Below are 25,600 nucleotides of genomic sequence, written 5' to 3'. Positions count from 1 at the left end.
ATTAAAGCATTATTCCTGGGTCCACGTTGTCCCTGCTTTGCTGACAGCATGTGGTTGTGACATTAATACCTGCTGGACATTTGCTTGCAGCAGGTCACCCAGCCTTTTCACCAGCTCAGAGAACCGTGGCCTGTCGTTGGGATTGCTCTGCCAGCAGTCCAGCATGATTTGGTAACTGTGAGGACAACAGCAAAGCGAGCACATGGTGGGGTTACAGCTCTGTTTGATCTCAGGCAGCGCAGTCTTTGACAGCTTGTCATCGATAGACAGACATAGATAGAAAACTCCTCAACTTGCTTGGTTTTACAAAGATTCTCTGTAACACTATCGAGGCTTCTTCCTAAAAGTAAAGCAGTAAGCTTTCCGAAAAAAGAGAAAACCTTCCTGCAACACCCCAGAAGACCACATCAAAAGGTTAATTCAGCCAACCAGTCATACTTCCTTTATTTCATTCCTAATTAAGCATTAAACCTTTGTATTAAACATCTATTAACTGACAATGTTTAGGTTAAGGTATCCTAAAGGCATCCAAAGATGACTTATATGGATGTGTCACTTCCTTGTATTGGTTGAGCTGAGCTTTCCTTCCTGCAATAAAATATGTGGAAGAGAAAAAAAAAAAAAAAGCTCTTATCTACTGTCACTAGGATAATAAAATTAGTCAATGGGCAATACTCCCAGATAGGCATGGCTGGCTTGCATCCTTTTCTTCTGCTAGAACTATTTTTTGGTAAATGTTGCTATTTAGAGTCATGACATAGCACTTGGGGAGGCACCAAGACACCCACACGTACTTGATTTTGCCTGCAGAGGTAAAATACCCGGACGTGTTCATGGTCCTCAATTATTTGTGTCACAGGGTGAACATTCAGTGTGCTGCATGTGCCTTCCCAGGCAAGCTGCTCTGTCCTGACCCACCTTGGTCTCCAAAGAAGTGTTGAGACTGCACCCGGAGGCAGGGGAGTGGGGAGTGGCGGTGGAAGGACTCAGACAACCTGGGCGGGGAGGCTGTGGGTCCCTGTCACCTTCCTCTGCCATCAGACATGGTGCACAGGAAAGGGTGGGCCCTCATTACCCAAGTGATTGCGAGGAAGCCTCCGCTGTCACTTCCTAAGTCAAGATGATGTTAACAAAGCCACATTCCTCCAGCACTTATCTGTGTGCATGTCGGTAAATATTAAACCTGGCAAGGAATGAATGACCTTCCTCCTCCTCCTCCTCCTCCTCACTGCTCAGCTCCCCTCAGAGCACAGCCCTGGTGGTGCACTGGGCTCAGGTCCTTGTTACCCCCCTATCCTCTCCTACCCTATGGGGGAGCCAGGGGCCAGGGTGGGGGGTGCACAAGAAGATACCGATGCAGGATTGGGGTTTTTTTTCCTTAGGCTGGCACAGGGCACTTTTAGAGACTGGAACATCATCTGCAGGGCAGCCCAGGAGGGCAGTGGCACACAAGGGAAGCAAAGGCATCTTACATCTCCTCGGTCGCTTGCTCGGGGGCTCGCATTCTTGTGCCTTCCTTCAGCCTGCTGCAGAAATCCTCGTCTATTTGGACTCCGGGGTAAGGAGAGGCACCTGGAGGTGACATTGGGAGAATAGATACATGCCTTGAGTACCTGTGACCTCGCTGTGGCCCTGTGGATGTCCCTCAAACGCTTGGGCAGTGCATCACCAGGTTGCAGAGCTGGGGGTCAGGGGCTGCCCCCCCAGCAGGGTCTGGCCCTGCAGGCTGCCAGAGGCAGGGAATTGCTGCTGGTCCTGCTCCAAGCCCCAGTCTTTGCAGGGGGGGCCAAGATCAAGACCACATCTATTAGTGGTGCTTTCCTGAGCTGAATAGAAAAAATGCTCATGAATTTGATTTGAACACTATCCCTTCAAAACCCAGGTCTGATATTTCTGTTGTTTTGGACTACTCTCAATTCTAATGACCACATTATGAACAAACCCCAAATGCCCAAAATCACCTTGAAGAAATTGAAAAAATTGTTTTAAATCAGATCACAGTACATTTGCATTGTTTTTCTCTTTTCTGTGTTTTTCAGATGCAGCCTGATTGTATTGTTGGTCTTCGGTTTTGTTTTTTTCTGTAGGCTAAAAACATCAGGAAAAGAGAAAACGAAAGGAAAAAAAAAAGACCTTTCACAGAGTCAGGGTGTCACCAGGTTCAAGGAGCTAGGGCTTTAAGAAAAAAATAGCAGGTGTTATGAGGCTGACCATAAAATCATAAGAGTTGGCAGGCTGACCAACAACATGTATTTAAACTAATAAATGATTGATTGTCCTGAGAATTGTATAGTATTGTTTCCTCTGCTGTTCGCCTCTTTTGTCAGCTTCTGTGTTGAACTCAATTAAGATTCTTCTATTCTGGCAGTCATTGTTATTCCCACTCAGTGTACATCTTGTATCCTGCCTTTTCCACATGAAAGAAAGGGGAAATAAAAGGCTTCACTGCATTTTAATTTCAGATTGCATGCTCTAGTTCGTCCTGCGGCATCAGTGCAGATGCTTTTTGCCTGCTGTGCCCAGTAGCCTGGGTGAGGGGGGTGCTGGATCCCTCCTGGGCTGGGGGGACCTCCTGGACTTGGGCTGGAGATGGAGGTGACAGAATCTGAGACATGCAAACTGTGGTTTTGGCTCTCTTCCTCCCACAAGAGGAATAAGAAGCTTTTGAGAGAACACTCAGCTCATGGCACCCGGTGTCTTGAAGGCTGGCTGTGGCACAGGAGGTGGTGCCTTGGTCTTGGGCAGCTGATGACCCAGAATCACAGCTCTGTGTTATCCCACAGGGCTCCACATTCAATTAAAATGCTTAAAAAATTGCCTGATTTTCCTGGCAAGTGCCATCAGTCAGACAAAGCACTGTGACTGTTCTGGCTGTGCTGCCCTGCATCCTCTGCCAAGGCTTTCTGCAGGGAAAAGTGGGAAGCTTAGGTTTTGCCCGTGGCAGAAGTAGGCTGTAAAGTTCTCAGACAGCTGTCCTTTAAGGCTTTCAGCTTGGCAAATGAGCTTTCAGTGCTCTTAAAAGCACCAAAATTTCTAGTTCACGGGGGCATGATAATCCCTCTGCCTCCAATTTAGGTCTCTCTGAAACACCTGCCAAAAGATCATTGAAGGTAATGGATGTTTTCCCTAAGCTGCAGTCCCCACTCCTGTCAAGCTCCTGGGGTGCAGAGTTAACGTACCCAAGGAAAATATCTCCCACAGCAAGACCCCGTAGGACCAGACGTCGCTTTTTGTATTGTAGATTTTATCAAATATGGATTCAGGAGCCATCCACTTGAGAGGAAGTCGAGCCTGGAGTAAAAGGGACAAATCTGACTATTATTTTCAAAGCCTGAAAGATTTTAATCATAGATGAATCAACTATATATTGTTATGTAAATAATTGCCATTCAAGCGGGAACCTGTGGGATTTCCTTACAGGCAGTCAAGATAAACCCACACTCATTCATACACTTAACGAATTGTTGGAGTAAAAGGCTGTTTTTAAAAAACATGTGGCATGAAACACCAGACTTTGGAAACCTGTGACCAGGCCTTTTCTTTACAGGGATGTGGGAGTGTGTAGGAGCAGAGGTCTCTTGCCAGCATCACAGAGACAGGGCAGAAAGCCCTGCATCCAAGCACCAACCATTCTGTAATGATGCTGGAGATATTCTTGGGGACATTTTCAGAGCCAGAATTGCAGGAGCACATCAGCAACTCCCTGGCGTGGGAGCACTGCGGGGTACACCTTCTTTTGGAGGGACTGTTTTCCTTGAAGGAAGTTTACAGAGTGAGGGGGTTATGGTGAGCCAGCCAAGAGATGTCTAAAAACAAAGTATTAATGGGGTGAAGCTGTGAAGCAGTTAGCATGTCTAAGCCTTGTGCCTGAGGATAGAAATGCTTCCCAGACCCACAACACATCTGCACAGCTCATCTTCACATAAAAAAGCATGACAGCTTTCGAGCTCTTAAATTTAGGAAATGTAAACAACTACAGAACGTTTTGGTGAACAGTTTGAAACTACATGTTGCAAACATTTGGGTAAATAAATGGCATCTTGACTTACATCTCCTTTTCTCACATAATCAGGATTCTTATAAATATCTCTTGCAAGGCCAAAATCACAGATCTTCACAACATTGTTCTCAGATAAAAGGATGTTTCTGGCTGCCAGGTCACGATGAATGCACTATAATAAAACAGTTTCACAATCAAACTGCATTTCCTTATTCCTTCCCACAAATTTCCTGTCTCCCATAAAATAATAATAATAATAATAATAATAATAATAATAATAATAATAATAATAATAATAATAATAATAATAATAATAATTGTTATAATCATCATCATTATTATCATTATCATTATAGCTACCATTATCATTATTATCATCATTATCATTTTTTATTGATTAATTTAAATTTTCTAGGGAATTTTTCTGTAGTTTACATGAAGTCACTGTAAGCAGTGGTAATTATTTTAAAAAAAAATTACTAAATCCAGAAAGTGACACATTTGTAAGCCCTTTGACATTTGCAGGGAAAGAGCTGAATCATTTGGAGCTCCCTAATATATGTTGAAATTAAGGAAAAACCTACCACACCCGAAAGATCTTCCCCAAATGAATGAGCTTGACCCACTGCCTTCAGTCATGATCCTGTGTTTATGGACTATGGATACTTGGATAAACACAGTTATTTTTAAAATGCCAAGAGGAAAAAGGCTCTTCCTTTGGGGCCTCTCCCAAGGAAGGTGTCACTACAGTGTAGACATGATTTCACCTCTGAATCCTGTCCTTCCCCAGTGAAAAGCTCTCAGTGCAAAACTCACCTTTCTGGAGGAGAGGAATTCCATGCCTCTGGCCACCTGAAAGCTGTAAGAGATCAGGTCCTCCATAGTGAGGGGCAACTTGTACAGGTCATCAGCATCTGCAGAGGTGGAAAATGGGGTTTGTTACAAAGATAGCTCACAGGCAGTTGTTTTCCCCCTTTCCTACAGACCCCATAATTCCCATAAATTCAGTCGTCATGGAGGGGTATTTGGAGGTCAACCCACTGTCATTGGAAACAAAAATAGTGCTTGCTTTACACCCTGTGCTTTGGACACTGCTGTGTTTTCCCCAAAGATAAGGAGCAGTCAGAAGAAACAATCATACATTTTCCTGTCAGATTTAGTAACCCTGGAAATAATCTTTTTTTAAATCTTCTACCCTCTGGACATGACCCTCTGAGCATCTCCCACGGATGTTTATTAGGGTGATAAATGAGGAAAAAAATTTCAGGGATTCACAGTATGCTGTAAAAATATCACAGTCCATGTAGGGACAGGAAGGAATTAATACCTACCCTCCTCGTCCTCCTCCACATCACTCAGACTTTTATCTTCCTGGAACCCAGAGCTCGCCAAGCTCTCGCTGCTGGTGACACTGGCCAGCCTTTGATTTTTGCTTTCCACTGGCTCGATATCCTTTTTCTCTTTCATTGGCTCTCCCTGCAGAGAGGAGTCCTTCAAACAAAAAGAGAAGAGGTGCTACATCAGAGCAGTGGAGGGGGTGGGGAGGGAACCAAATCAGACTGCTGTTGCCTTCCTGCCAGGCTGGTGGTCTGTGGTGTGGGTGGTCACGTCTCTCACGGCCGGGGGTGTCCAGAGCCACTGTGGCAGGCAGAGGCTGGCGGCAGAGCTGTGCTCCACCAAGGTCATCATCCTCAGAGGGCAGAAATTTGGTGGCTTGGGAGCACCAGCACATGATTTTGGGGTAGCCAGGGCAGTGGGCTGCCTCTGCCACAGGAAGGATTTGCAGGGTGTATGGATGGAGCTGGCTGCTGGGCTGTGGCTCATCTCAGCCTGAAATGAGACATCTGAAAGGGCCCATTTCTCTCCAGCAGACAGAGAAGGAGCACGAAGAAGAGGGTTGGGAAGGTTGTGCCCACAATGGAGGTATCCCAGACCTCTCAAACATCAGCTTTTGGTCCCAACCTGCTTAAGATGTCTGTATCTATGTCCCTGCCCAGGTTGTGGGCTTGTAAGCCCTTTCCATGAGGAGCAAGGGCACTTGGTGTTTGAAACAGAGCTGCTGTTGGAAGTGACTGCCTCTCTTTGATGCCTTTATCCAATGCTTTCTTCTTATGGCAAATCATGTGATGGTTTAACAGGACATGTGCAACACTGTTTGGAAAAAGCTCCCTCACTGCTACCTGTAGAGCAGCCTGGCTGCCTCCCATACTCTTGCCCCCTCTTACTTTTCATCATGTCTTGCAAGCATCTCTATTCCCTGTGCATGCTGGTGCAAAGCCAAACTTCCACCTCCTTCCGCCCAGGCAACCTTCCCAAGGGTGTGGGAAGAGGGAATGGGAATGGCTCCACTCAGCAGGGACCCTGCCCAGCCATACTCCCTGCTGAGCATCCGACTCCAGCAACCTCATGTAGGAGCAGCCAGCTGCTGTGTCTCACTGGGGGTACAACGTGGACAGCCTTGGGAGCAGAGACTCAGCAAAGACCTTTTACAGGGGATGTCCCCTCGAGTGGGCTCTCCCACAGAGCCCTCCCAAAAAGAATCCCTGAGATGCTGCTGAGCTTTTGGCACAGCTGGGCAGAGGTTTTGAGACCTGCTGTCCTGTGTCCAGGCTCCTAAGTCTCATGTCAGAGCCCTGGATCCCTTGGAGGATTTTTTATTTGAATTTTCTGAGACATTCGGATTTCAGTTTGTAATAAGAAACATATCATGAATTTCATTCAGAGGGTTGTGGGATGTGAGGACAAGATTCTAATCTCTTTTCCTCTTGATAGCTCTTCTCCTCACACAATAATAAGATTACTTGTAAATCTCTAAATATTAGGGTGTCTTGGGACATGAGATTTAATTGGTATTATCTTGTTTGTGCTCCCAGCAGTACTGAAATAAGTGGGCAAAACCACTTCCTTTGGCTTTGCTGACCTCAAACTCACCAGGAATGGGTTCATCAGAAGCAGGGCAAGAGCACGTGGGGACACTTTGGATAGGATTCACTTCCCCTTGCTGTAGATGGCTCCAACCAAATTAGTCACAGCAGTCTCCTTGCACCATCAGGAAGAGAGAGGTGAATCCTTTCTTGGTACAACACATCCAACCCCAAAAATTAGGGTGAGCTTCACCCAATAGTCATTTCTGTCCTTTGTTAGAAGAAAGCCTGAGGAGACCAGCTCAGAGCTGACATTTATGTTACCAACACATCAGGTAAGATGAACCCTACCAGGAGCCTCTGCCTCCTCACCTTGTTAGGGCAGAAAAGATTCCTTTTGCTCTTCAGATAGTTTGATAAATTCCCATACTTGCAGTATTCAACAATCACCATCAGAGGCCCTGGGTAATTAAATTAAAAAAAAAAAAAAAGAAAAAAGGTGGCATCAGTTCTGAGAAGGAATCTTTCATGCCTGTAACTACAACTTGAGCCCAGATTAACTGGCAACATGTCCTAAGAACTAGAAGCCTGCTTGAAGGACACTGGACATTATCAAAACAATACTGCTTCTGGAAATTAGGGCAGGGCCTAATTTTTTGAAAGCTGAGTCTTGAGTCTGGATCCAGAGGGACACTCTGTTTCCTCTTTGGGCAGTCCAGACTGGAGTCCCACAGCCCACACACACTTCTTGAACTAAAATAGGTGACATATCTAAAACAAACAATCTCCCATACTGGTCTTTTGATTTTCTTAGTGTAATATCATGGAGGATCTTACAACAGCTGCATTGTGATTCATAGTTCAGAGCCAGCAGCTGATACCCCTTGTTCCCAGCCTTTCCAGATCATGTTTAACTCGAGCTTGAGCAGTGGAGTGAGTGAGATAAAGGACAACAAGTGGCATGTTCCTAAGTTTGCACTTCACGTATTAATACTAAAAGAGAGTTAAAGACAGGAAATGTTTAATCACTTCATTAAATGACTAAAAATCTCTTTTCTTTTACTATTTTTTTCCACTTTTTCTTTTACAGTACGAGCTCAAATATAAAAGTTTCTAACTTGACCTCTGGATGAAAAACATGGGACATTGGCTGATATTGGGAGATAATCCAAACCCGTTTTCAGAGCAGTGCAAATTTTTTTACCTCCATTTTTTGTGCAAGCTCCCAACAAATTCACAATGTTGAGATGATGACCAATGTGGATTAGGATTTTCAGCTCAGTCATCAGTGCTTTGTACTCACTTGCTGTGGCCCCTTCTGTAAATACAAAATAAAAAATCAATGTGAAAAGGCGAAGTACTGGTCCTGCTGAGCTTTAACACTTCGTGTTACTTTCCATTGCAATAATCTCCATCACTGGAGGTACATCTTGTATTGATGTTCTCTCTCTATTCCTCCCTGCTCAGCATCCTCTGGGTTGCAATTAAACCCATAAAAAGAGTCAGGCACTCAACTTCCTCCCAGTAGACTCTATTATATTTAGAGCTGAGAGAATTTTTTTTTTTTCACATGAATAGTTCTGAAGTTTCAGCCAAAAAATTGAAAGAACAAATAAAAAGGGATTTCAAGATTATAATTAACTCTATCTAGAACTGGTTTAGTCTGACCTGACTTCAGCTATCTAAGGGTTATATTCTAGTCTGAACTAATCAACATCTTAAGGGGTCAGTGGCAAGAGCAAAGTATTTTCAGAAGCTGATCAAGTTTAGCCATCTGTATAAGGGAAAGATGAAGTACCCCTGGCTGGTGCCTGCCTGGTTCTGATCATTGTGTAGGAAGCCTGGAGACAGACCAAGGAAGTAAATATTAATTGGTTAAAGTGAAGTGACTGCATCTCACCCTTACCAGTCATGGTCAATAAAAGTAGGAATGACATAAGAAGTCTCTCAGATAAATCCAAAACATTCTATTTAGTGTTGAGTGAAACTTTTCATTTCCGCGGAGCAATTTTTTTTTGCTGCAGAATTTAATTTTGTTAAGAAAACAAGAAAAAAAACCCATATTGCTTTGTGTAGTCCCAAAAGGAGTTTTTCAGTTTAGTGACACCAAGAGCAAGAAGAACAGTCCTGTGGAAAAAACCCTTGAGCTAGGTCTTAAAGGGCTTGTTTTTAACATCTGAATGGAAACTGTTCTTCTTGGTGTCCCAGACAAAACTTGTCTTCTATTTGACAATCTGCTATTTGCTTGTATGGGTGGTGACACTTCCCCTCCACCACGTGGGAATTCTGGGAGGATAAGGAAGGGCTGCAGAGCTCCTGGATAATCTAGTGAGGACACAAGGAATGAGGCAGATCTCCCCATGCTTTAGGTGAAATACTAAAGATACCCCCAGAAGATCTGGTCACTACTGGCTCTCTTAATTGTCAGCAGAGCTGAGCAAGGACTCAGCTTCCTGTATGCAGGAATCTGCCTTAGGATGGGATGAGCTGTTGTCTCTCAGCACTGCCAATGAAGGGCATTTGAATGACTAACTCAGATACAAGCATCTACTCTGCACCTGCACATGTGAATCCCACCAGGGAGTAGCTTCCCTCTGCTCCCATCTATTCCAGGAGCAGCCACTGTTCCTTGGTGGTGCTGGCTGGCACAAGAAGTCTGCTGATGAACATAAAGAACCCCTGAACCCAGCAGTCTACTCCAAGGGTTGGAATTAACATGTAGACATCTCTTGATAAATGATAAGTAAGTTTATGTGAAGTTAGAAGCCACTGGCTAAGATGGATTCATTCAAACTTTTCCTGAACAGAGTCAACCGAGAGCATTGTGGTTCCGAGCCACACTGGCAGAATAGGGGATGTGTCCTGGCAGAGAAACAACAGCAAAAGGGATTCAGGGATTAAGACAGAAAAGCAAAGCAGCATAAACTCCTGGGGCAATGCAAAAAAAGTCAAACCAAAAGCCTGCTGTGATCCTTACACACATAAAGAAGGGAAAGCTAAATACACAGGAGGGATGCCACCGGGACTCAGGGTTAGGGAATTCAATCACAGCTGCTGCGGGCTGTGACTGAATATCATCCTGCTCGCTAACATCCCAAACGCCCTCTTCAAATTAACGAGGGGGTTTTGTCCTTTCTGCTCCAATGAGAAAGGTGGCAGTGAATAGCTGGAGGATGATTTTACTTTCAGATGAGCGCTGGTGTATGAGCAGTGCTGGCAAATCCATTGCACAACTTGGGTGTCAGCATCCCCAGCACTGTGTGATGAGCCTGCAGCCTGTTCTGAGGGAACACACCTGCACAACACCACCATGGTTTCAACTGCTCAATGTGTTTAGCTTAATAAAAGGGCCTTCATGAAGAGAAATCATTATAAAATCTAATGGAGAAGGTTAGAATGAGATGCAAAAGTCAGGCATATGAGAATGAGACGTAAAGCATCTGGTTTTAACAGTAAGATGATCATTCCTTGGAACAAATGACCAGGGAAAATATGAAAGCTTCTATCCCAGTGTCTTCACATCAAGATGGATACCTTATACTTCAGCTAAATTTCATTTACAACATTCGGTATAGGGTCAGTCTAGCATAATGGTATGACTTTTTACTGAGAATGCAAATTTTTATTTCGTAGTTCTGCCATTTCATTTGTGGTGGACCTAAGACTTGATTGTACACATTTTGGAGGTTTCAAAAAGTTATTGTGGAAAGCTTTTGCTTTTGGCAGAATTGTATAAAAAAAAATGCATCACCATGTAAGACATCATTTTTCCAATGCAGCAAGATACCTTTCAGCATTTTCACAGCAACTATTCTGCATGTTGGTGATTTTCTAATTCCAAAGGCAGATGCTTGTACCACCTTTCCAAAAGCTCCATGTCCAAGAGACTTTCCTGTAAAGAAAATAAAGTGGAGAGATTCATCTTGGTAAAAAAAAATGGAATCCCGTCAGCAAAGGGTTTCTTAGATCCTGAACTGAAAAATGTACTTCCCAATGAGTCCATGGGAACATTCCATCATATAGCTGGTTTTGATTTTTTGGTTTGTTGGGGTTTTTTTTAAAGCAAGCAGTCAGAAGAAGACAGAGTCATCAGAGGGAGCAAGTGATAGGAGTGAAAATGTCACTAAATGAATGCAACCATTCAGTGGAGGAACACTGGCTTCAAACTTGATTTTTTCAGTCTTGCTCTGCCAGAGAAAGATTTTGCTCCTCTTTTCCCTGAGCACACTGCACCGTGCAGCAGGCTGTGGTGCTGCCAGTTATGTCCTTAATAACACAGGCCCTCTGCCCCTTTGACAATATGTTCATAGGGACAGGTCTGGCTGCCTCTGCCCTGCTGCTGAGGGTGTCAAGGCTTGCTCAGGGAGATCTTGTCAACATATCAGCTAGCAATAACTTTTATTTATTTTAAAATATTTCCTATTTTCAGATTGCTTTTGTGCTTCACCTTCAGCAGAACCTAGGTACCAAAGTGGCTAACAAGAGCATGGCAGCAGGATCTGCCATGTAGAGAAGAGCAGAAAATAATGTTCAGCTTCTCATATAGAGACAAAGGATAATTGAACAATTTCCTATTCCTGCTTGACTTGCTCTCACTTGGACATCTATCTTGTTGGTATCTGAATGAGAGATGAATCCCACTCAGATACTTGCAAGCAGAGAAAAAGAGCTGCTGTCTGTACTAATTTAAGTCAATACTGACTTTTATATGTGTATATTGTATCTAAACTGTAATTCTCTGTCTGTCAGTAGAAGACAGAATAACACATGTTATTAAAGCAAAGGAAACATGAAGTGGAATATGCTAAGCCAAAAAAAACCCCAGAAAATTATTTCCACCCTAGATGTGCAAAAGCATTGTCATTTTTTTACAGCAAACAAAAACCACAAAGAACTAGATCTACATGAATGAAAAGCATCAACAGACCGACCTTTGGTTTGTCAAGGGCATAGTGTTTGATAGAGAAAACTTGCTGCATATAAATTCTTCATTCAGCAGATGTGTAAGGGAAGTATCACTAAGATTCAGGTCTCAGTTTTCTTAGTGAATTGATGTTGTTAGTCCTTAATGTTTTGACTGTTCATGGTTTGTACACAAAGAACTTGCAGTTTGAGGTCCTATAAAACCCATGACACCTTTGTTAAAGCCATAGCTTTAATCTGTTTCCATCACTGTTAATTCACTTCCCACATTGTGATAACCTACTTAGTCACCATTTGGAAAACACACCGGCTCATAAAGCTGCACAGAGCTGCTAACCTTTCAGAATGGGGAATGAGCACTGGAAACAGCACTTCCTTCTCTAAACAGCAGAGTGACTCAATGGGAAACTGTAATAACACTCCTCTTTGCTGCTCTGCTATTGTTTGTACCGTGCTGAATGGCTGCACAGGACAGGGCTGCTTTAACTTTTCAGCATGTAGCTCAAAACTCCACAGTTTAGTATGCAATTGTGGCTATGGTTGTTCTTGCAAAAGTCCCTTCTGTTGACATACGAAGTAACTACAAAATTATTAAGCTGAGGAGTATCAAGTCGCCCAGCCATCTGAGCAGTCAGTTTGTGACAGCCTTTGAGCAGTTACACTGATACGTTTGGGGAAATGCTCAGGTATGTAATGCTGCAGCATTTAGATCCAGACCAATGAAGCAAAAGGCTCTACTTAAGTTTTCCACACTTAACTTGGATTTACTGGGCCACTCAGAACACATTAAAGTGAACATACACCTCAGTCAAGGAGTCTTGGATCATGAGATTTTCCATTCAGTTCCATTTTAGCAGGATCCTTCAAGCTGGTCAGTCGCTGGGCCTGGAGCATTAGCAAAAACCACTTGCAGACACCGCTCCGCATGTCTGTGGGAAGGCACAGTCTCAAAGGTGTGCTCATTTCTCAGCTTCTCTACCACTCTTTGAGTCATCTGGGTTTCCCCCACAGGTGGCTTCACGTTTTCTGTTGTGTTACACAGGGCAGCTGTGCACGTGCCCGAGAGTGGAAGCGCTGTGCTCAGTGCCAGCGCCGTGGGCTTGCCTTGCGCAGGAGGGAGCTGGGCTCGGGAAGCCAGCTGCCACCAGAGTGTGTGACACTGCACTAGAGCCAGCAGCCACACTCCCCCAGGTCCTGTGAGCCAGCACCAGCACGGTGTCACCTCTCCAGACTGGGAAGGCCAAGCCCAAGAGTAAGGGGAGCAGCGCATGACAGCTCAGCTAACACAGTGTCCCATCTCGACCGCACTGACAGTGATTTATAGCACCAGCGTTTTCCTGCCTAGTGAAAAGATGACATTTTAGTCTCAGTGAGACTAATCTATGCTGAATGTTAATTACCCTGACTTCAGTGATGCCCATATGAAATCTCCTGTAATGTCTGTAGCTCTTACAGATGAAGGGAGAGTCCTGTTATATAAGCATTGCATCACAGCCGTGGGCTCTGTGCGTGCATGTTGGAGAACACACAGCAAAAGAGATGTGGGCTGAAAGGAGAGACTTCTTTGCAAAAGTTATAATAAATATGTGAACTGGAGGATAAGTAGGTGGAAAGAGAAAAACAGTCACATCAGATACTGGAAGGGGTTGCATTTCCAAGCAAAAATATTTTTTAAAAACCATAGAAGCACATTTTGTGTCTGTGAGACACTAATCCTCAGAGACTGACAAGGTTACTCAAAGACTGAGCCAAATGCCATGTAAGCAGGACTTACACTGAGCCAATCTAGCATACTGCACATATACAACTTCTTCAAATCTGGTTCTCATTCATTGTCAGCATTCTTTATTTGTTTACACCAGTTCTTCCACTTTTAACTCATTCTCTGGTCATCGTTCGTCACCTCTGGACTCTGAACACTAACCCTGCAAGGCATGGGTTTTTCCTTGGTGTTTACATTCCATTTCTGTTTGTTTCTTTCCCAGTGGTCACATTGTCTGCACATCAGGCTCTTGGTCCATAGTGTAAGAAAATTGTCTGAAGATTGAAGTCACTCCAGCACAAGGTTCCACCATAATTCCCAGAATTATGTATGACAATTATAAATTGAGAGCAATATATTTCATCTGTGCTTATCCACATCTGGCCACCTTGTGTCTTCTGGCAGGCAAATTAAGTGTGGTCATAATTTTGCACATGTGTTAACCAAGCTCTGTCCCTGATACCCGGGAGACAGGAGGAATCTGTTACAGCTCCTGACTAAAATGCGAGTATTTTCTAGACCTTGCTGTAGGACAAACGTGATGCATGCCTGAAAGAACAAACAGCACTATAGCAACGAGGCTGAGCTTATCACTGACATTTTAATGTTGACCTTCTTGCTAAAATCTGTGTGGTTTCTGGAGGGATTCATCAACTTCAAAATAAGGTCCCTTCCCCCCTTCCTTTCTTATCAGCCCCACACCAGGCTTAATAAGGAATGGTCCCAAACCCATGCCTTTTGCTGGGGCATCTATAGGGGACCTGGCTGTAGGTTTAAAGTTTTCAAGGATATTTATTTATTTATGTGTGGACATACATCTCACATTCTTGCAATTTATGGTGCAGTAACAGAATATTCATAAAACTGCAGCACAGACAGAAAACAAGGAGATTGTGCTGGAAAAAGAAGGAGACGGAGAAAGAGAATGGGATGCAAGATGGATTATGAGGGGACCCACAAGGATCAGCATTGTGGATGATCCTGGCCCTGGACAGCACAACTCCAAGCAGCACACCGTGTGCCTGTGAGAGTTGTTTGGGTTCTTCTTGAACCCTGTCAGGCTGGTGCAGTGACCACTTCCCTGGGGAGCCTGGTCCAGGGAGAAGAACCTTTTTCCAATACCCAACCTAAATCTCCCCTGACACAACTTCAGCCCATTCCCTCGGGTCCTTTGCTGTCACTGGTCACCATAGAGAGGAGATCAGTGCCTACCCCTTCTCTTCCCCTCACGAGGAAGTTGTAACTTCAGTGAGGTCTCCTCTCTACTCCTCTTCTCCAGACTGAACAGAACAAGTGACCTCAGCTGCTCCTTCTACAGCTTCCCCTCCAGACCCTTCACCATTATTATAGTGAATCACTGAAATCACAGTAAATACCAAATATCAGGCTCCTGAGTCTAGAGAGAGAAACATCAAAGTTGGTGGTCTGATTTGGAATTCTTTGGCTGCTCTTTTTGTGTCCTGTTTTAAATAAATCAGTTTCCAAAATAAAGAATATTCTTGTCTATATTCTCGTTCTGTGGCCAGATGGCAAACTTAATAGATGAGGGAAAGGCAGTGGATGTTGTCTACCTGGACCTTTGTAAAGCCTTTGTCGCTGTCTTCCACAACTTTTTCCTGGAGTGAGCAGGTTGGACATGGTTGGACTTCATCTTAAGGGTCTTTTCCAACCTAAATGATCTTGTAGTTCTATTATCATTTTCCTACATGGAGTTCAAATATACATGTGAAAAGTCAAGCAGACACGGTCAGTCTGTCCTAAAGGCTGTAATTCATTCACAGATCAGTGCTCTCAGTGTGGAATAAATCACACCAAACCTGGCAGTGCATTGTGCTGACTGCCTAGAACACATCCTCCTCTTTACCCATAGTTACAGAATACATCTCCTTCAAACAACCCAAACTCTATATGAACTCTTCCAATATTACCTAGTTTTAACCTTTCTCTTGCAATTTCCCACTTGCTGGCATCATAAGGGAGGCGTTCACATTGCTCATCTAAGGGGACTTCATCAGGATCCATTATGATTGACAGGTAATGGTTGGTCTTCATTTCAGAGGGACGAGGCTAGAAAACAGATATTGCAAAATGAAAAAGAGGATTAGGGTATCTGTCAGCATCTTCTTGTTTGGATTAAGGGCTCCAAGTCCATTCTGTTCACAAGGCTGCGTGTTTCACTGCACAGTGGATGGTTTGGTTAAGCTCCATTTGGCTTTTCTATATATTGCAAGAGTTTTTATATTAAAAAATCTCCTTCCTCTAGCTTTCCTCCCATGTGACATACCAGTTTCTTCAATGAAATCCGTGTGGGTCTCTTTTAACATATGGTGTTATGACACAGGCCCTCTGCACAGTCAGGAGAGATACTTTCAGCAAGTGACTAAACATTGCTGATAAAAATAACTTTCCTTCATGATTGTGCAAAGCAAGAAGTGGCCACATGCAGCAGATGGAGTTCTACTGCCAGTGTTTATTTGTTCCATATATCCCGCAAAGATAGGTCATATGTGGTTAGAAATTGTGCAAGACAAGTCTTCAGGACATTGTACACTTCAAAAACTGCTGACAAATTTTTAGAATTTTTTATTTCTTTGGTGTCATTTCTGAAAAAAATACTGAAACCATTTGAGTCTGGTGAAATTTATAAATAGCTGGACTCAAACACATAATTTAAAACATAAAATTTCAAATTAATTTGCCAGTTTAGCTTCTCCTGAGCAAATGGATGACCCCTTGAGAAATATAAAGAAAGATGAATCTGATCTGAAAGTTTCCTGAAGTTCATCCATTTTGAAATAGATGTTCCTTCAAAGAGCATCAAGATTACCATTCTAATCCACTGGACTTTTCTTGACACAGGAGTACTTATGTCTCTATGGAAAAGGTCTAGTGATTGCTGTAATTTCCTGGCTATTAGTTGGAATTTATGGGAAATCTGTAGAACTGAACCTGAATGTGTTGCTTTTCCTAAATTTGTGGAAGTAGCACATGGACAAAGACATTCAGATACCACAAACATACAGATACAACCACTTATTATTCTCTTTTCTATTATTTGCTTTAACTGCCTCCTAATACTTTCAACTTCTCTCCTCAACAGCTTGGAAATACACATTGGAAATACCTGCACTTCCAGGCATGTTTTTTGAGAAGGATATTCCTAATCTGTGCATGCCTTGATTACAAACACAACTAGACTAAAATGACAGTAATTAACAACTGCTGTTCTAGTTGCTTTTCATCCTCCCCAAACCCATAAATTTTGTCCCAAGAAGAATGCACTGATGCTTGGGAAAAAGTCAGGAAGCTTAAAGCCTGGCTCCAAACCATCCACTAAATCTGTAAAGGACATGGATAAGTGCGATATGAGTAGAAACAGAAACTTGTGTGGTGCTCCGGAAAGGGCATTTTTGGATAGAGATGTGTGTACCAGAGTGCTCCTGCCCATCACATTAGAAGAGCTTTTAAGTGGACCCATCCCACAAAATGCAATAGTGGAGTGGAAAATTCAGACAGTTTCCCACAGTTCTTTTTTCAGATGCACTCAATTTCAATTTTTTGGCACAAATAGAGATTTGAAGCAATATTTTCAATGATGAAAAATTTTTAAGGATTATAATCTGTCCCTGTGTGCATCACAGAGAGGCTGTAAGAAAATGAGCTTGGAGAAAATTTTTTTCTTCTGTTGTGGCAACAAAATTTATATCTAAAATTTAATTCAGAGCTAATTCCAGGCATAAATCTTTGAGAGTAAAGGTTTACAAGAGAAACACAGAGAAGACCATAAACACAGACTAACGCTAGCTGGAAAGGTTCATCTGGAAAGTTGCCTTAACATATCATTTAGTTATGATACTTGTTCTACAGTGATGATGATATTTTTATTATCTTTTAAAAATCTAACAAGTTTTGTTCTCATAAAAAATAAAATAAGAATGATCTGCAAGCCTTTTCTACATTTAAAGCTTTACTTTTTCCCAAGATTTGCAGTCACATTATAACTTGTTTCATCATTGCTGTTGAGCATTCAGTACTGGTCCCTCTCGCCTTGTAATTTCTCTTACAGCTATGAAGTTTCTCCACAGCTTCAGCTGACCTCTGCTTTCCTTTCTCCCCAGACTCCCACGCATTTCTCCTCACTAAAACTTGCAGCAGGAGGAATGCAGGAGGAGTGACTGCTGCCGTACCGCCCTGACTTGGAGGTCTAGTGCTGCTTTCTCATCAGTCAATACAAGCTCTTAGTACCCAGCCTAAGATAGGGGCAGGCCTTGATGCAGGTTGAGGTTAAATGTTCTGTCAGGCCACAGTGGACCTTCAGCAGCCATCCCTCATGCAGCTGGGACATGCCCAGCTGTGGTGGCTGCGAGCAGATCCCCGTGGTGCTGTTCCGTGATACCCCTGGGCTGGTGGGGGTGTGGGAGTGAGGAGAGGGGGGCACACAGCCATTTCTCAGCTCATGTCTTGCAGTGCCCCAGTACCTTCCCTCAAATCCATCTGCTCCTCCAGGTTGCACTGAGATCTTCCTGCACGACTGAGGAGTTGTATTTTCTGCTTGGGAAAGCTGCTGTGGTTTAGCCTGCACACACCATACAGTGCAGACAGGGTGCTGTAGCAAAAAGGGGTTTTAAACCGTCACAGTCAGCCTGGGACGAGAAGGAGGGTCAGCTGCAGGGACAGTCAAATTTATCATGTTGGTACAGGATCATCTGCTCTAGAAGCTGCACCATCAAAACTCCGTCAGCAAAATATCACTTTAGAAGTGATGTAATGATACCAGACACTGTGTGAACCAGAGCCCAGCACATTCTGTGAAGATCTGTCATTCCCACTCACTCAGGTCTTCAAAGACATTAGGATGCCAAACCCCCACAGTTTTTATAAGGAAGTGAGGATGCCTTTGGTGTGAGTCAGGCACCCGAATTCTTGTGAGCCTCAGAGCCTTGTCCCCACTCCGGCTTTTCTTTCTGGCTTACTCATACTCAGCCTTGCAAGTCACAGTTCTCCAGCATCCATCAGCAGCCTGGTTATTGCACCAGGAGCAAGGGTGACCAGTATCAAAGAACCATAGAATCATAGGATATTCTGAGCTGGAGGAGACCTGCAAGAACCATCAAAGTTCAATTCCTGGCCCTGTACAGGGCAGCCCCAGAAGTCATGCCATGTCCCTGAGAATGTTGTCCAAACACTCCTTGAACTCTGGCAGACTTGGTGCTGTGAAAGTGAAACAGAATGTTTCTTTGGTAGACTCGGCAATCCCAGCAGCCTGGGAAAATTTTCTGACATGAGCAAAGGGCTGCCAAGGAGAGGCAGGTGCTACAGGGAGATCCCTGTCTGTTCTTACCCTCCTCAGCTTGCGAATGAAGAGGGTCAACAGGAGCCAGAACATTGTCGCAGCCACACAGGTACAGGTCAGAGTTATCAGCTCCAGGTTTGACCTCTCAGATATGCCTGGGAAAATCAAGTGGGAAACATTAGAAAATGACCTGAAAACCAAGGGCACTTCATGTCGTTTTTTTTTTTCTTTTTTTGCCATTAAAATAAAATACCAGGAAGGACCGGCTCTTTTCAATAGGGTATTAATCTCTGTTTGGACTGGCTCACAGAGCCAAAAAGAAAGGTCTCCTGCAGTCTCAGGAGAGGACAAGGCTGCACAGAGGGGATGGCTCTGCTGGGCCTTTCCCACAGGCAGTACTGTGGTGTGAGAGCTGCTGCTAATGTGCAGGAGAAGCTCCTGAGAGGGCTTGTGCTGGTGTAGGCGTGACTCCAAGTGTGACCCAGGGCACACTGCAGTGCTGCTGCTTGGGTTTGCTGTCCAGGACCTGATGCCTTTCCTTATCCGCTTCTCAGAGAGCTCTTCCCTGCTGATGGCTGAACCCTGCAGCCCGCACCTCCATCCCAGACATGCTGTAAACCTTCCAGCCCTCACCAAAACCATCACTGGGAGACTCATGGTGCTGCCAGCAGGAGTCTGTGAGCTCTTCTTCCCATGGCTTGGATCTGATCTGTCACCTGGGGGCTCAGCTCATACCCAGCATGGTACCGGGGTCTTGAGCCTCATTCCCACTGGACAGAAACCCAGGGCACTGCCTCCAATCCACTGCTCCCCTGGCAGGCTCTGTGCCCTCAGCTCTCCTGCCAGTCACACCAGCAGCACATGGCCAGGCTTCCTGAGGGAACACAGGACCCCTCCTTTCCCAGGGGCACCCACAGAACCCGGGTGGCAGGGAGCTGGGAGAGCTCCAGAAACCAGGGAACAGATTAAGCACAGAAAGGGAGAAACAAAACCGACAACAACTGAAAATGAAGCAGCAAGAAAACATGAACATTAGAAATCTGGAAAGTGTTAGAGCCCACTGAGAGATCTTTTAAAAAGCCAAAATAAAACTCACTTCAGACTGCTATTTAGGGATTTGTAAAATAGTTTCAGAGCAGTTTGTTTTGCAAATCCTGTGATCGCGTCAAAATCCCACACTTCCCACAATATGTTTTCCATCTGATTGGTAGAAAATGCAAAAAGAACCATCATATCCTGCCTCTTATTCTGATATAACCTCTAGAGAGGGTAAACGAGAGGACAAGGAAGAGTAATTCTGAACATGATTTCACAGTAGTTTTGTCAACTGTGCTTGCAGAGTTTCAGAGCCTGGCAGCTTGGTTGTTACTCCTGATAAATGAAAAAGGTATTATTGTGTCTCACTGGTGGGTTTACTGGGTAATCCAGAGGGATGTGCTGCTGGTTTTAGGCAAAAGGCTACAAATCTTTGTTCAGAAGATGTGTTGCTTAATTAGCACAATGTCTTCCCTCCCTAAAAATGATAATCAGATTTGTATTCATGCCCCATATTTAAGATTTCCCTGGCATGTCCATTCTGGAGCTTTGAGAATAAAGCTCATTGAGAAAAAGCATGGCTGCAACTATGAATGGAGATACAATAGTCTCCATAAATACCAAGAGAGTTCTTTTTTCACAAGTATTTTTTTAATATTTGTGATTTAGATGTGGAACGTAGTGATAGCATAAATAGTACAGCCTGACACAGCTTGCCTGTTCTCTGGCATCAGCATGTCCTTTTACACACAGATAGTCTCCTCTCGCTTCTGAGCAGCACTCCTGCGGATAGATGGCAGATAATAGTTTCTGATATTTATTCAGCAATTGCCACAGCTTCATATGGCATGACAAGGAGCACCCATGAGGTACAGCCAGGCCTGGGATGGAAGACAGCAACCCTCTAACCACTACAGGAACTGCCCAAGAGTCAGCAAGGAGATGCAAAGGTGCTGTCTTTGAAGTGTTTGAGCAAATGTAGGCAACCAGAAAGCATTTCTCCAGCTGGGCTGGGTTATCAAATGCCAGAGTCCTAGTCTTGCTAAAAGCCTTGAAGTCAGAGCTCTCTGAGTGTCTCTCAGCTGGGTAGAAAAAGGTTTCATTTGAGACAGAACTGGCAGAAGCGCGCAGAAGAGGCTTTAGGATTAGCAGAGTTTGGTGAAGCTGTAATCAGTACTAAATCCCTCTCTGCCTGGTAGGTGAAGATTTCAGGCATCCCCTCACACCCCCATCCCAGGCCTTTACACACCAGACATCTCATTAGACAGAGACTTTTTCCTATGTGCAGCTCTGTCCCATCTGCCTGACTCTGCCCCAAGCAGCAGCCCCCTCTCCCCTCCAGAGCCCCTCCAAAAGCCCCCCTGCACAACCCCATGTCTGCAGGACTGCAGAGAGGTGAGGAGGGGGAGAGTGAAGTAGTGCCACCAGCAACAGCTTCTCTCAGTAGCAACAGAAGCCACCAGAACTGCTCAAGTATGCCAGGATGAAAGCCTGGATTAATCTGCTGATCCCTCCAGCTACAAGCTCAAGCCTTTGGCTGGTATGGGCTTTCTCACTAGGATTTCAGCTCCAAACACCTAAACATTGCAGTGCAGCTCAGGTGTTATCCAGGGAAAAAGCAATGCCTGGAGCAACAGCACTAATCTGCTGCTCCTAAAGCATCCCTCCCAAAGGGATCTACCCAGCTTAATCCATGTGATCTCACAGTCACAGCACTGCAGCACTGGGATGGGTGCTCAGAGGTGCTGAGCAATGTCCATCCTCACAGACTGTCAGAACTTAGCCAGACCATTGTTTGAACCAAGGTTGAACTGTTGACCACCAGGACCCCATTCCAACCCCCTTTAGTGGACTTCTGAGGTAACAGGAGTCTTAGTGTCCCCTGATGTCCACCTTTAATCTTGCAAACTGAAGTCATAACCCAGGCTGAACTTCCTTTAGTAGCTGTGGCAATTCCAGTTAAACTTCATGAAGAAGTTCCTGATGACTTCAGCATGACTCAAAAGACACCACAACTTTTTGAGAAACAAAGTCAGAAAGGTTAGGTAGGTAGATAGGTAGGTAGGTAGGTAGGTAGGTAGGTAGGGATATAGATAGATAGATAGATAGATAGATAGATAGATAGATAGATAGATAGATAGATAGATAGAAATAAAAGTTATTTAAAAGAAGTAATTTAAATAAAAGCTATTTTAAAAGCTAGCACCATTTTCATAGTGTCAGAATAGTTCAATGAATAAATGAGATGTTTTCCTTTTCATCAACAGGATTCACATTAAGTTATCAAACAACAGCTTTAAGGCAGGGCACATTGCTGTATTCCTTTGCTTGTTATATGGCCATATTTCAGAGAGCATGAGCTGTAAAAGGTGCCCCTTCCTTTATCAACACATCTCCTTCAAAGCAGCACCTCTACAACTAACTGTATCCCTGGGGCTGTGAGGGTCCTCAGTAGGGGAAGCAGGAAATGGCTTTCACGGCAATTCTGCAAGCTTGTTGACCCCCCCCCCCCAAAAAAAGCTGCCCAAGAGTCTGTGTTCCCCACATGCCCAGCAGCATTTCTCCCCAGACTTTTAGGGGTACAGTCCCCTCTACCTGCTGGGTGCTCTGGCAGCCATTTGCTGTTTCTATTGTGTCCTTGCAGATTTGCTGCCTCTCTGGTTTCTCAGCCAAGAGAGATTGTCCTGACATGTCCATAGACATGGCCCTTCTGCTCCACAGACAGCCCAGCAACCTCTGCTTCCAAACCAAACACAGCCTGCAATTATTTAAAAACGGCCCTTTGATTCCACCATCCATTCATCCATCTCGGACACAAAAATAACACATTGTTTTATCTGTCAGTATAAGAATGTTTTTTCAGAGGAAATAAAGAGAGCAGACAGTTTCCTTCCTGACTCATTCACAAACTACTCTTCCAATCTGCTAAACGTGGCCATCAACATGAGGCGCTGCTCTGTTCCCTTTGATCTGCAGCCCGAGAGTCCTGGGACAGAGGAGAGGCTCTGGTGCTCACAGCAGCAGGCACAGGGCCTGTGTTTCTCAGAGAGACTAGAAAGTGGCAAAGCTTAGACAAAGCCCCATATTCAAGCCCTGATCTTTTCCCTCCAGGCTCAGGGATGAGGTGGGAGGCTGCCATTTCCTGTGAGAAGGACAGACACTCCAGAGCAGTGTATCAACGAGTAAAAAAAGCCTCTAGTAACATCCCTTCATGTAGTAGGAAAAGAGTGGAAAGGCATTTTCCTTGGTCATAGCTGATAAGACAAACTGTCTCTCTTTTTAACATCCAGTCTCAAAGCCATAAATTTTAATGTGCTAGTCTTTGTCTCCTGCTCCCATAGAAGTCGTACAAGAACATTGCTTGTGGTCCCTCAGGACATGTAACCACAGAAGAAGCCTTCCTGGCTGCTCTCCTTCCTCTCCTCTGGACTAGGATATATGACTTCCTAGAAGCCATCTGACAGAATGTTTGTGGTTGCAATAAACAGCCAAGCTTCAATTATGTTAAAAATCAATACAATAATGAATTACACTGTCCAGGACTATGATTAGTGGGATGATTTGGACAGCAAGCCGCTGGCACAAGTTATTCATTTAGCTGTTACAGCAGCTGTAAAACCCTTAGCATTACCAAGGCACTTGGAGAGAGCTGATTCTGCCTCTCTACTCTACTCTACTCTACTCTACTCTACTCTACTCTACTCTACTCTACTGTTGTGAGACCCCATCTGGAGTGCTGCATCCAGCTGTTATGCTGGGGCCTCCAACATAAGAATGATGTGGATCTTTCAGAGCAAGTCCAGAGGATGGCTACAAAGATGACCAGAGGGCTGAAGCACCTCTCTTATGAAGACAGGTTGGGACAGCTGGAATTCATTCAGCCTGGAGAGGAGAAGGCTCCAGGGAGACCTTTTGGCAGCCTTCCATTACTCAAAGGATGTTTAATAGAGAGCTGGGGAGTCACTTCTTCCAAGGGCATGGAGCGATAGGACAAGGGAGAATGAGGGAGAATGGTTTCACACTGAAAGAGGCTTAGATTAGATATCAGGAAGAATTTTTTTATTCTGAGGGTGATGAGGCCCTAGCACAGGTTTCCCAGGGAAGTTCTGCATGCCACATCCTTGAAAGTGCTCAAGGCTGGGTTGGAGGGAGCTTTGAGAAACTTGGTCTGACGGAGATGTTCCTGCCTTCCACTAGACCAGGCTGGAGCTATAGGATATTTGAGGATCCTACTAAGCCAGATCATTCTATGATTCTATAATTTCTCATAAGGGGATAGGTATTTTGTCTCCTCAATTTCACCGCTTAGGCCAGCCCACAAGTGCATATAATTATCCCTGACCTTTTAAAGAAAAAACATCATTGTATCATTACCATTAACTCTGACTGGTAACACACTTATGGCAAAAAATCAATACTGAGAAGTATTCAGACACATTTAACAATTATATGAGAACATCCACAAACATACAATCTCTGCCTAAGAGGTCTGGTGATATTCTAATTACGTTCTATAAGGAGCAACTAAATGCATCTAGGACTACTTAACACCAGGTCAGTAAAATAGATTATGTGAAATTGAATACATGCATGACACTGGCTTAATATGGAGAAAGTCAACCTACTTCTCTAATCTCATAATTCATGAGCCAAAATGGTACTCAATGAAACTGAAAGGTCACTTAATAAACTTTATTTTTATTCAATGCAAAATTAATTGATAGAAATGACTGCCACAGGCATGAGTTGAGATTGTCAGAAGGCAGAGCAATGCTGGACATTGAAATGACTAGCAAGATAACTCAAGTAATGGTTACAGAAATAACTAGATCAAATTGCTTTGTAATAGTACCTTTGCATATGTAGCTACTGCTAGGCTAAAATATTCCAGTCTGATTTGGCAGTTCACTTTACATAGAAAATAAGTAAATGAGAATATCCCAGTCCTCTAATTTCTACGGAATTAACCTGAAATGGAAAATGTGTGGGTAAAAGAGTGTTACATACTCTGTTTTTTGTTTGTTTTGCTGATACTAAATTTACATTTGTCTTCTACCCTGACCTGATCTTTGTTGGGTTGAAGCAATTCTTCTTTTTAGGTCAGTGTAAACACACTCTGAGTTAGCATTTCCTGCTGGGCTTCCTTTCCAACCTGGTACGCTTCCCTTGCTAGAACTTCCTTTAAATTGCTTCAGAGATCACCAGATGAGTGCCAGGTCATACCCCTGTCCTTCCAGCCTAAGAACATCACTCTGGAGGGCTTTCTCTTCCCATTTAGTGTGGTGCTTTACCTTGTACTGTGACATACGCCGCACTCTCCACGGACCCTTTCAGGTTGGTGGCTATACACTGGTAAAGTCCTTCATCCTCTTCTTTCACTCTTTCAATAACCAGCATTCGGCTTCCGGGCCCTAAAATTATTCCTGTGAAATGAAATATTTTGCAATGAGAGGGAGCCGGGATATAAACAAAAGCTGGCCCTTGTGTAATATCTGCTTCAAGCTCTTCTCAAAAGAAATCTGAGCCACAATGTTATCTGCAGGAAAGCCAAATACATTTGGACATCTTGTGAGTCTCTTGGAAATCAGTGTTTACAAAACACTTGTGTGAGTCAAAAAGCACAGCCTAAGCCTTGGAAGTACTTAGTACTGATTATGTTGATAACACTGTGCCTATGCTTTCATCCAGGTGAGCACTTTAGCATGTCTGCAACTTTTGGAGAA

General features: G+C 43.9%; 1 protein-coding gene across 2 annotated transcripts in view; it reads right to left on the bottom strand.

Annotated features, from left to right (window-relative positions):
• Nucleotides 1-25,600, bottom strand: part of FLT1 (fms related receptor tyrosine kinase 1) — a 108,048-nt gene that overhangs the window by 8,122 nt on the left and 74,326 nt on the right. For both annotated transcript variants that reach the window (XM_005516287.3, XM_014250354.2), the window contains exons 15-26: nt 25,169-25,300; nt 18,891-18,997; nt 15,478-15,616; nt 10,652-10,756; nt 8,069-8,182; nt 7,237-7,325; nt 5,332-5,491; nt 4,817-4,914; nt 4,050-4,172; nt 3,180-3,291; nt 1,473-1,572; nt 70-175 (exon numbers count right to left, since the gene is read on the bottom strand). In XM_005516287.3, coding sequence (XP_005516344.1) covers nt 70-175; nt 1,473-1,572; nt 3,180-3,291; nt 4,050-4,172; nt 4,817-4,914; nt 5,332-5,491; nt 7,237-7,325; nt 8,069-8,182; nt 10,652-10,756; nt 15,478-15,616; nt 18,891-18,997; nt 25,169-25,300 — 1,385 coding nt within the window. The remainder of the gene's footprint in view (nt 1-69; nt 176-1,472; nt 1,573-3,179; nt 3,292-4,049; nt 4,173-4,816; nt 4,915-5,331; nt 5,492-7,236; nt 7,326-8,068; nt 8,183-10,651; nt 10,757-15,477; nt 15,617-18,890; nt 18,998-25,168; nt 25,301-25,600) is intronic.

The sequence above is a fragment of the Pseudopodoces humilis genome, chromosome 2 (assembly GCF_049639895.1).
Source record: "Pseudopodoces humilis isolate 2021_Gansu_Grassland_sample_001 chromosome 2, ASM4963989v1, whole genome shotgun sequence".
In the NCBI taxonomy this organism is placed as follows: Eukaryota; Metazoa; Chordata; class Aves; order Passeriformes; family Paridae; genus Pseudopodoces; species Pseudopodoces humilis.
Note: the sequence above shows the minus strand (reverse complement) of the source record. Positions and strands in the feature narration are given on the sequence as shown.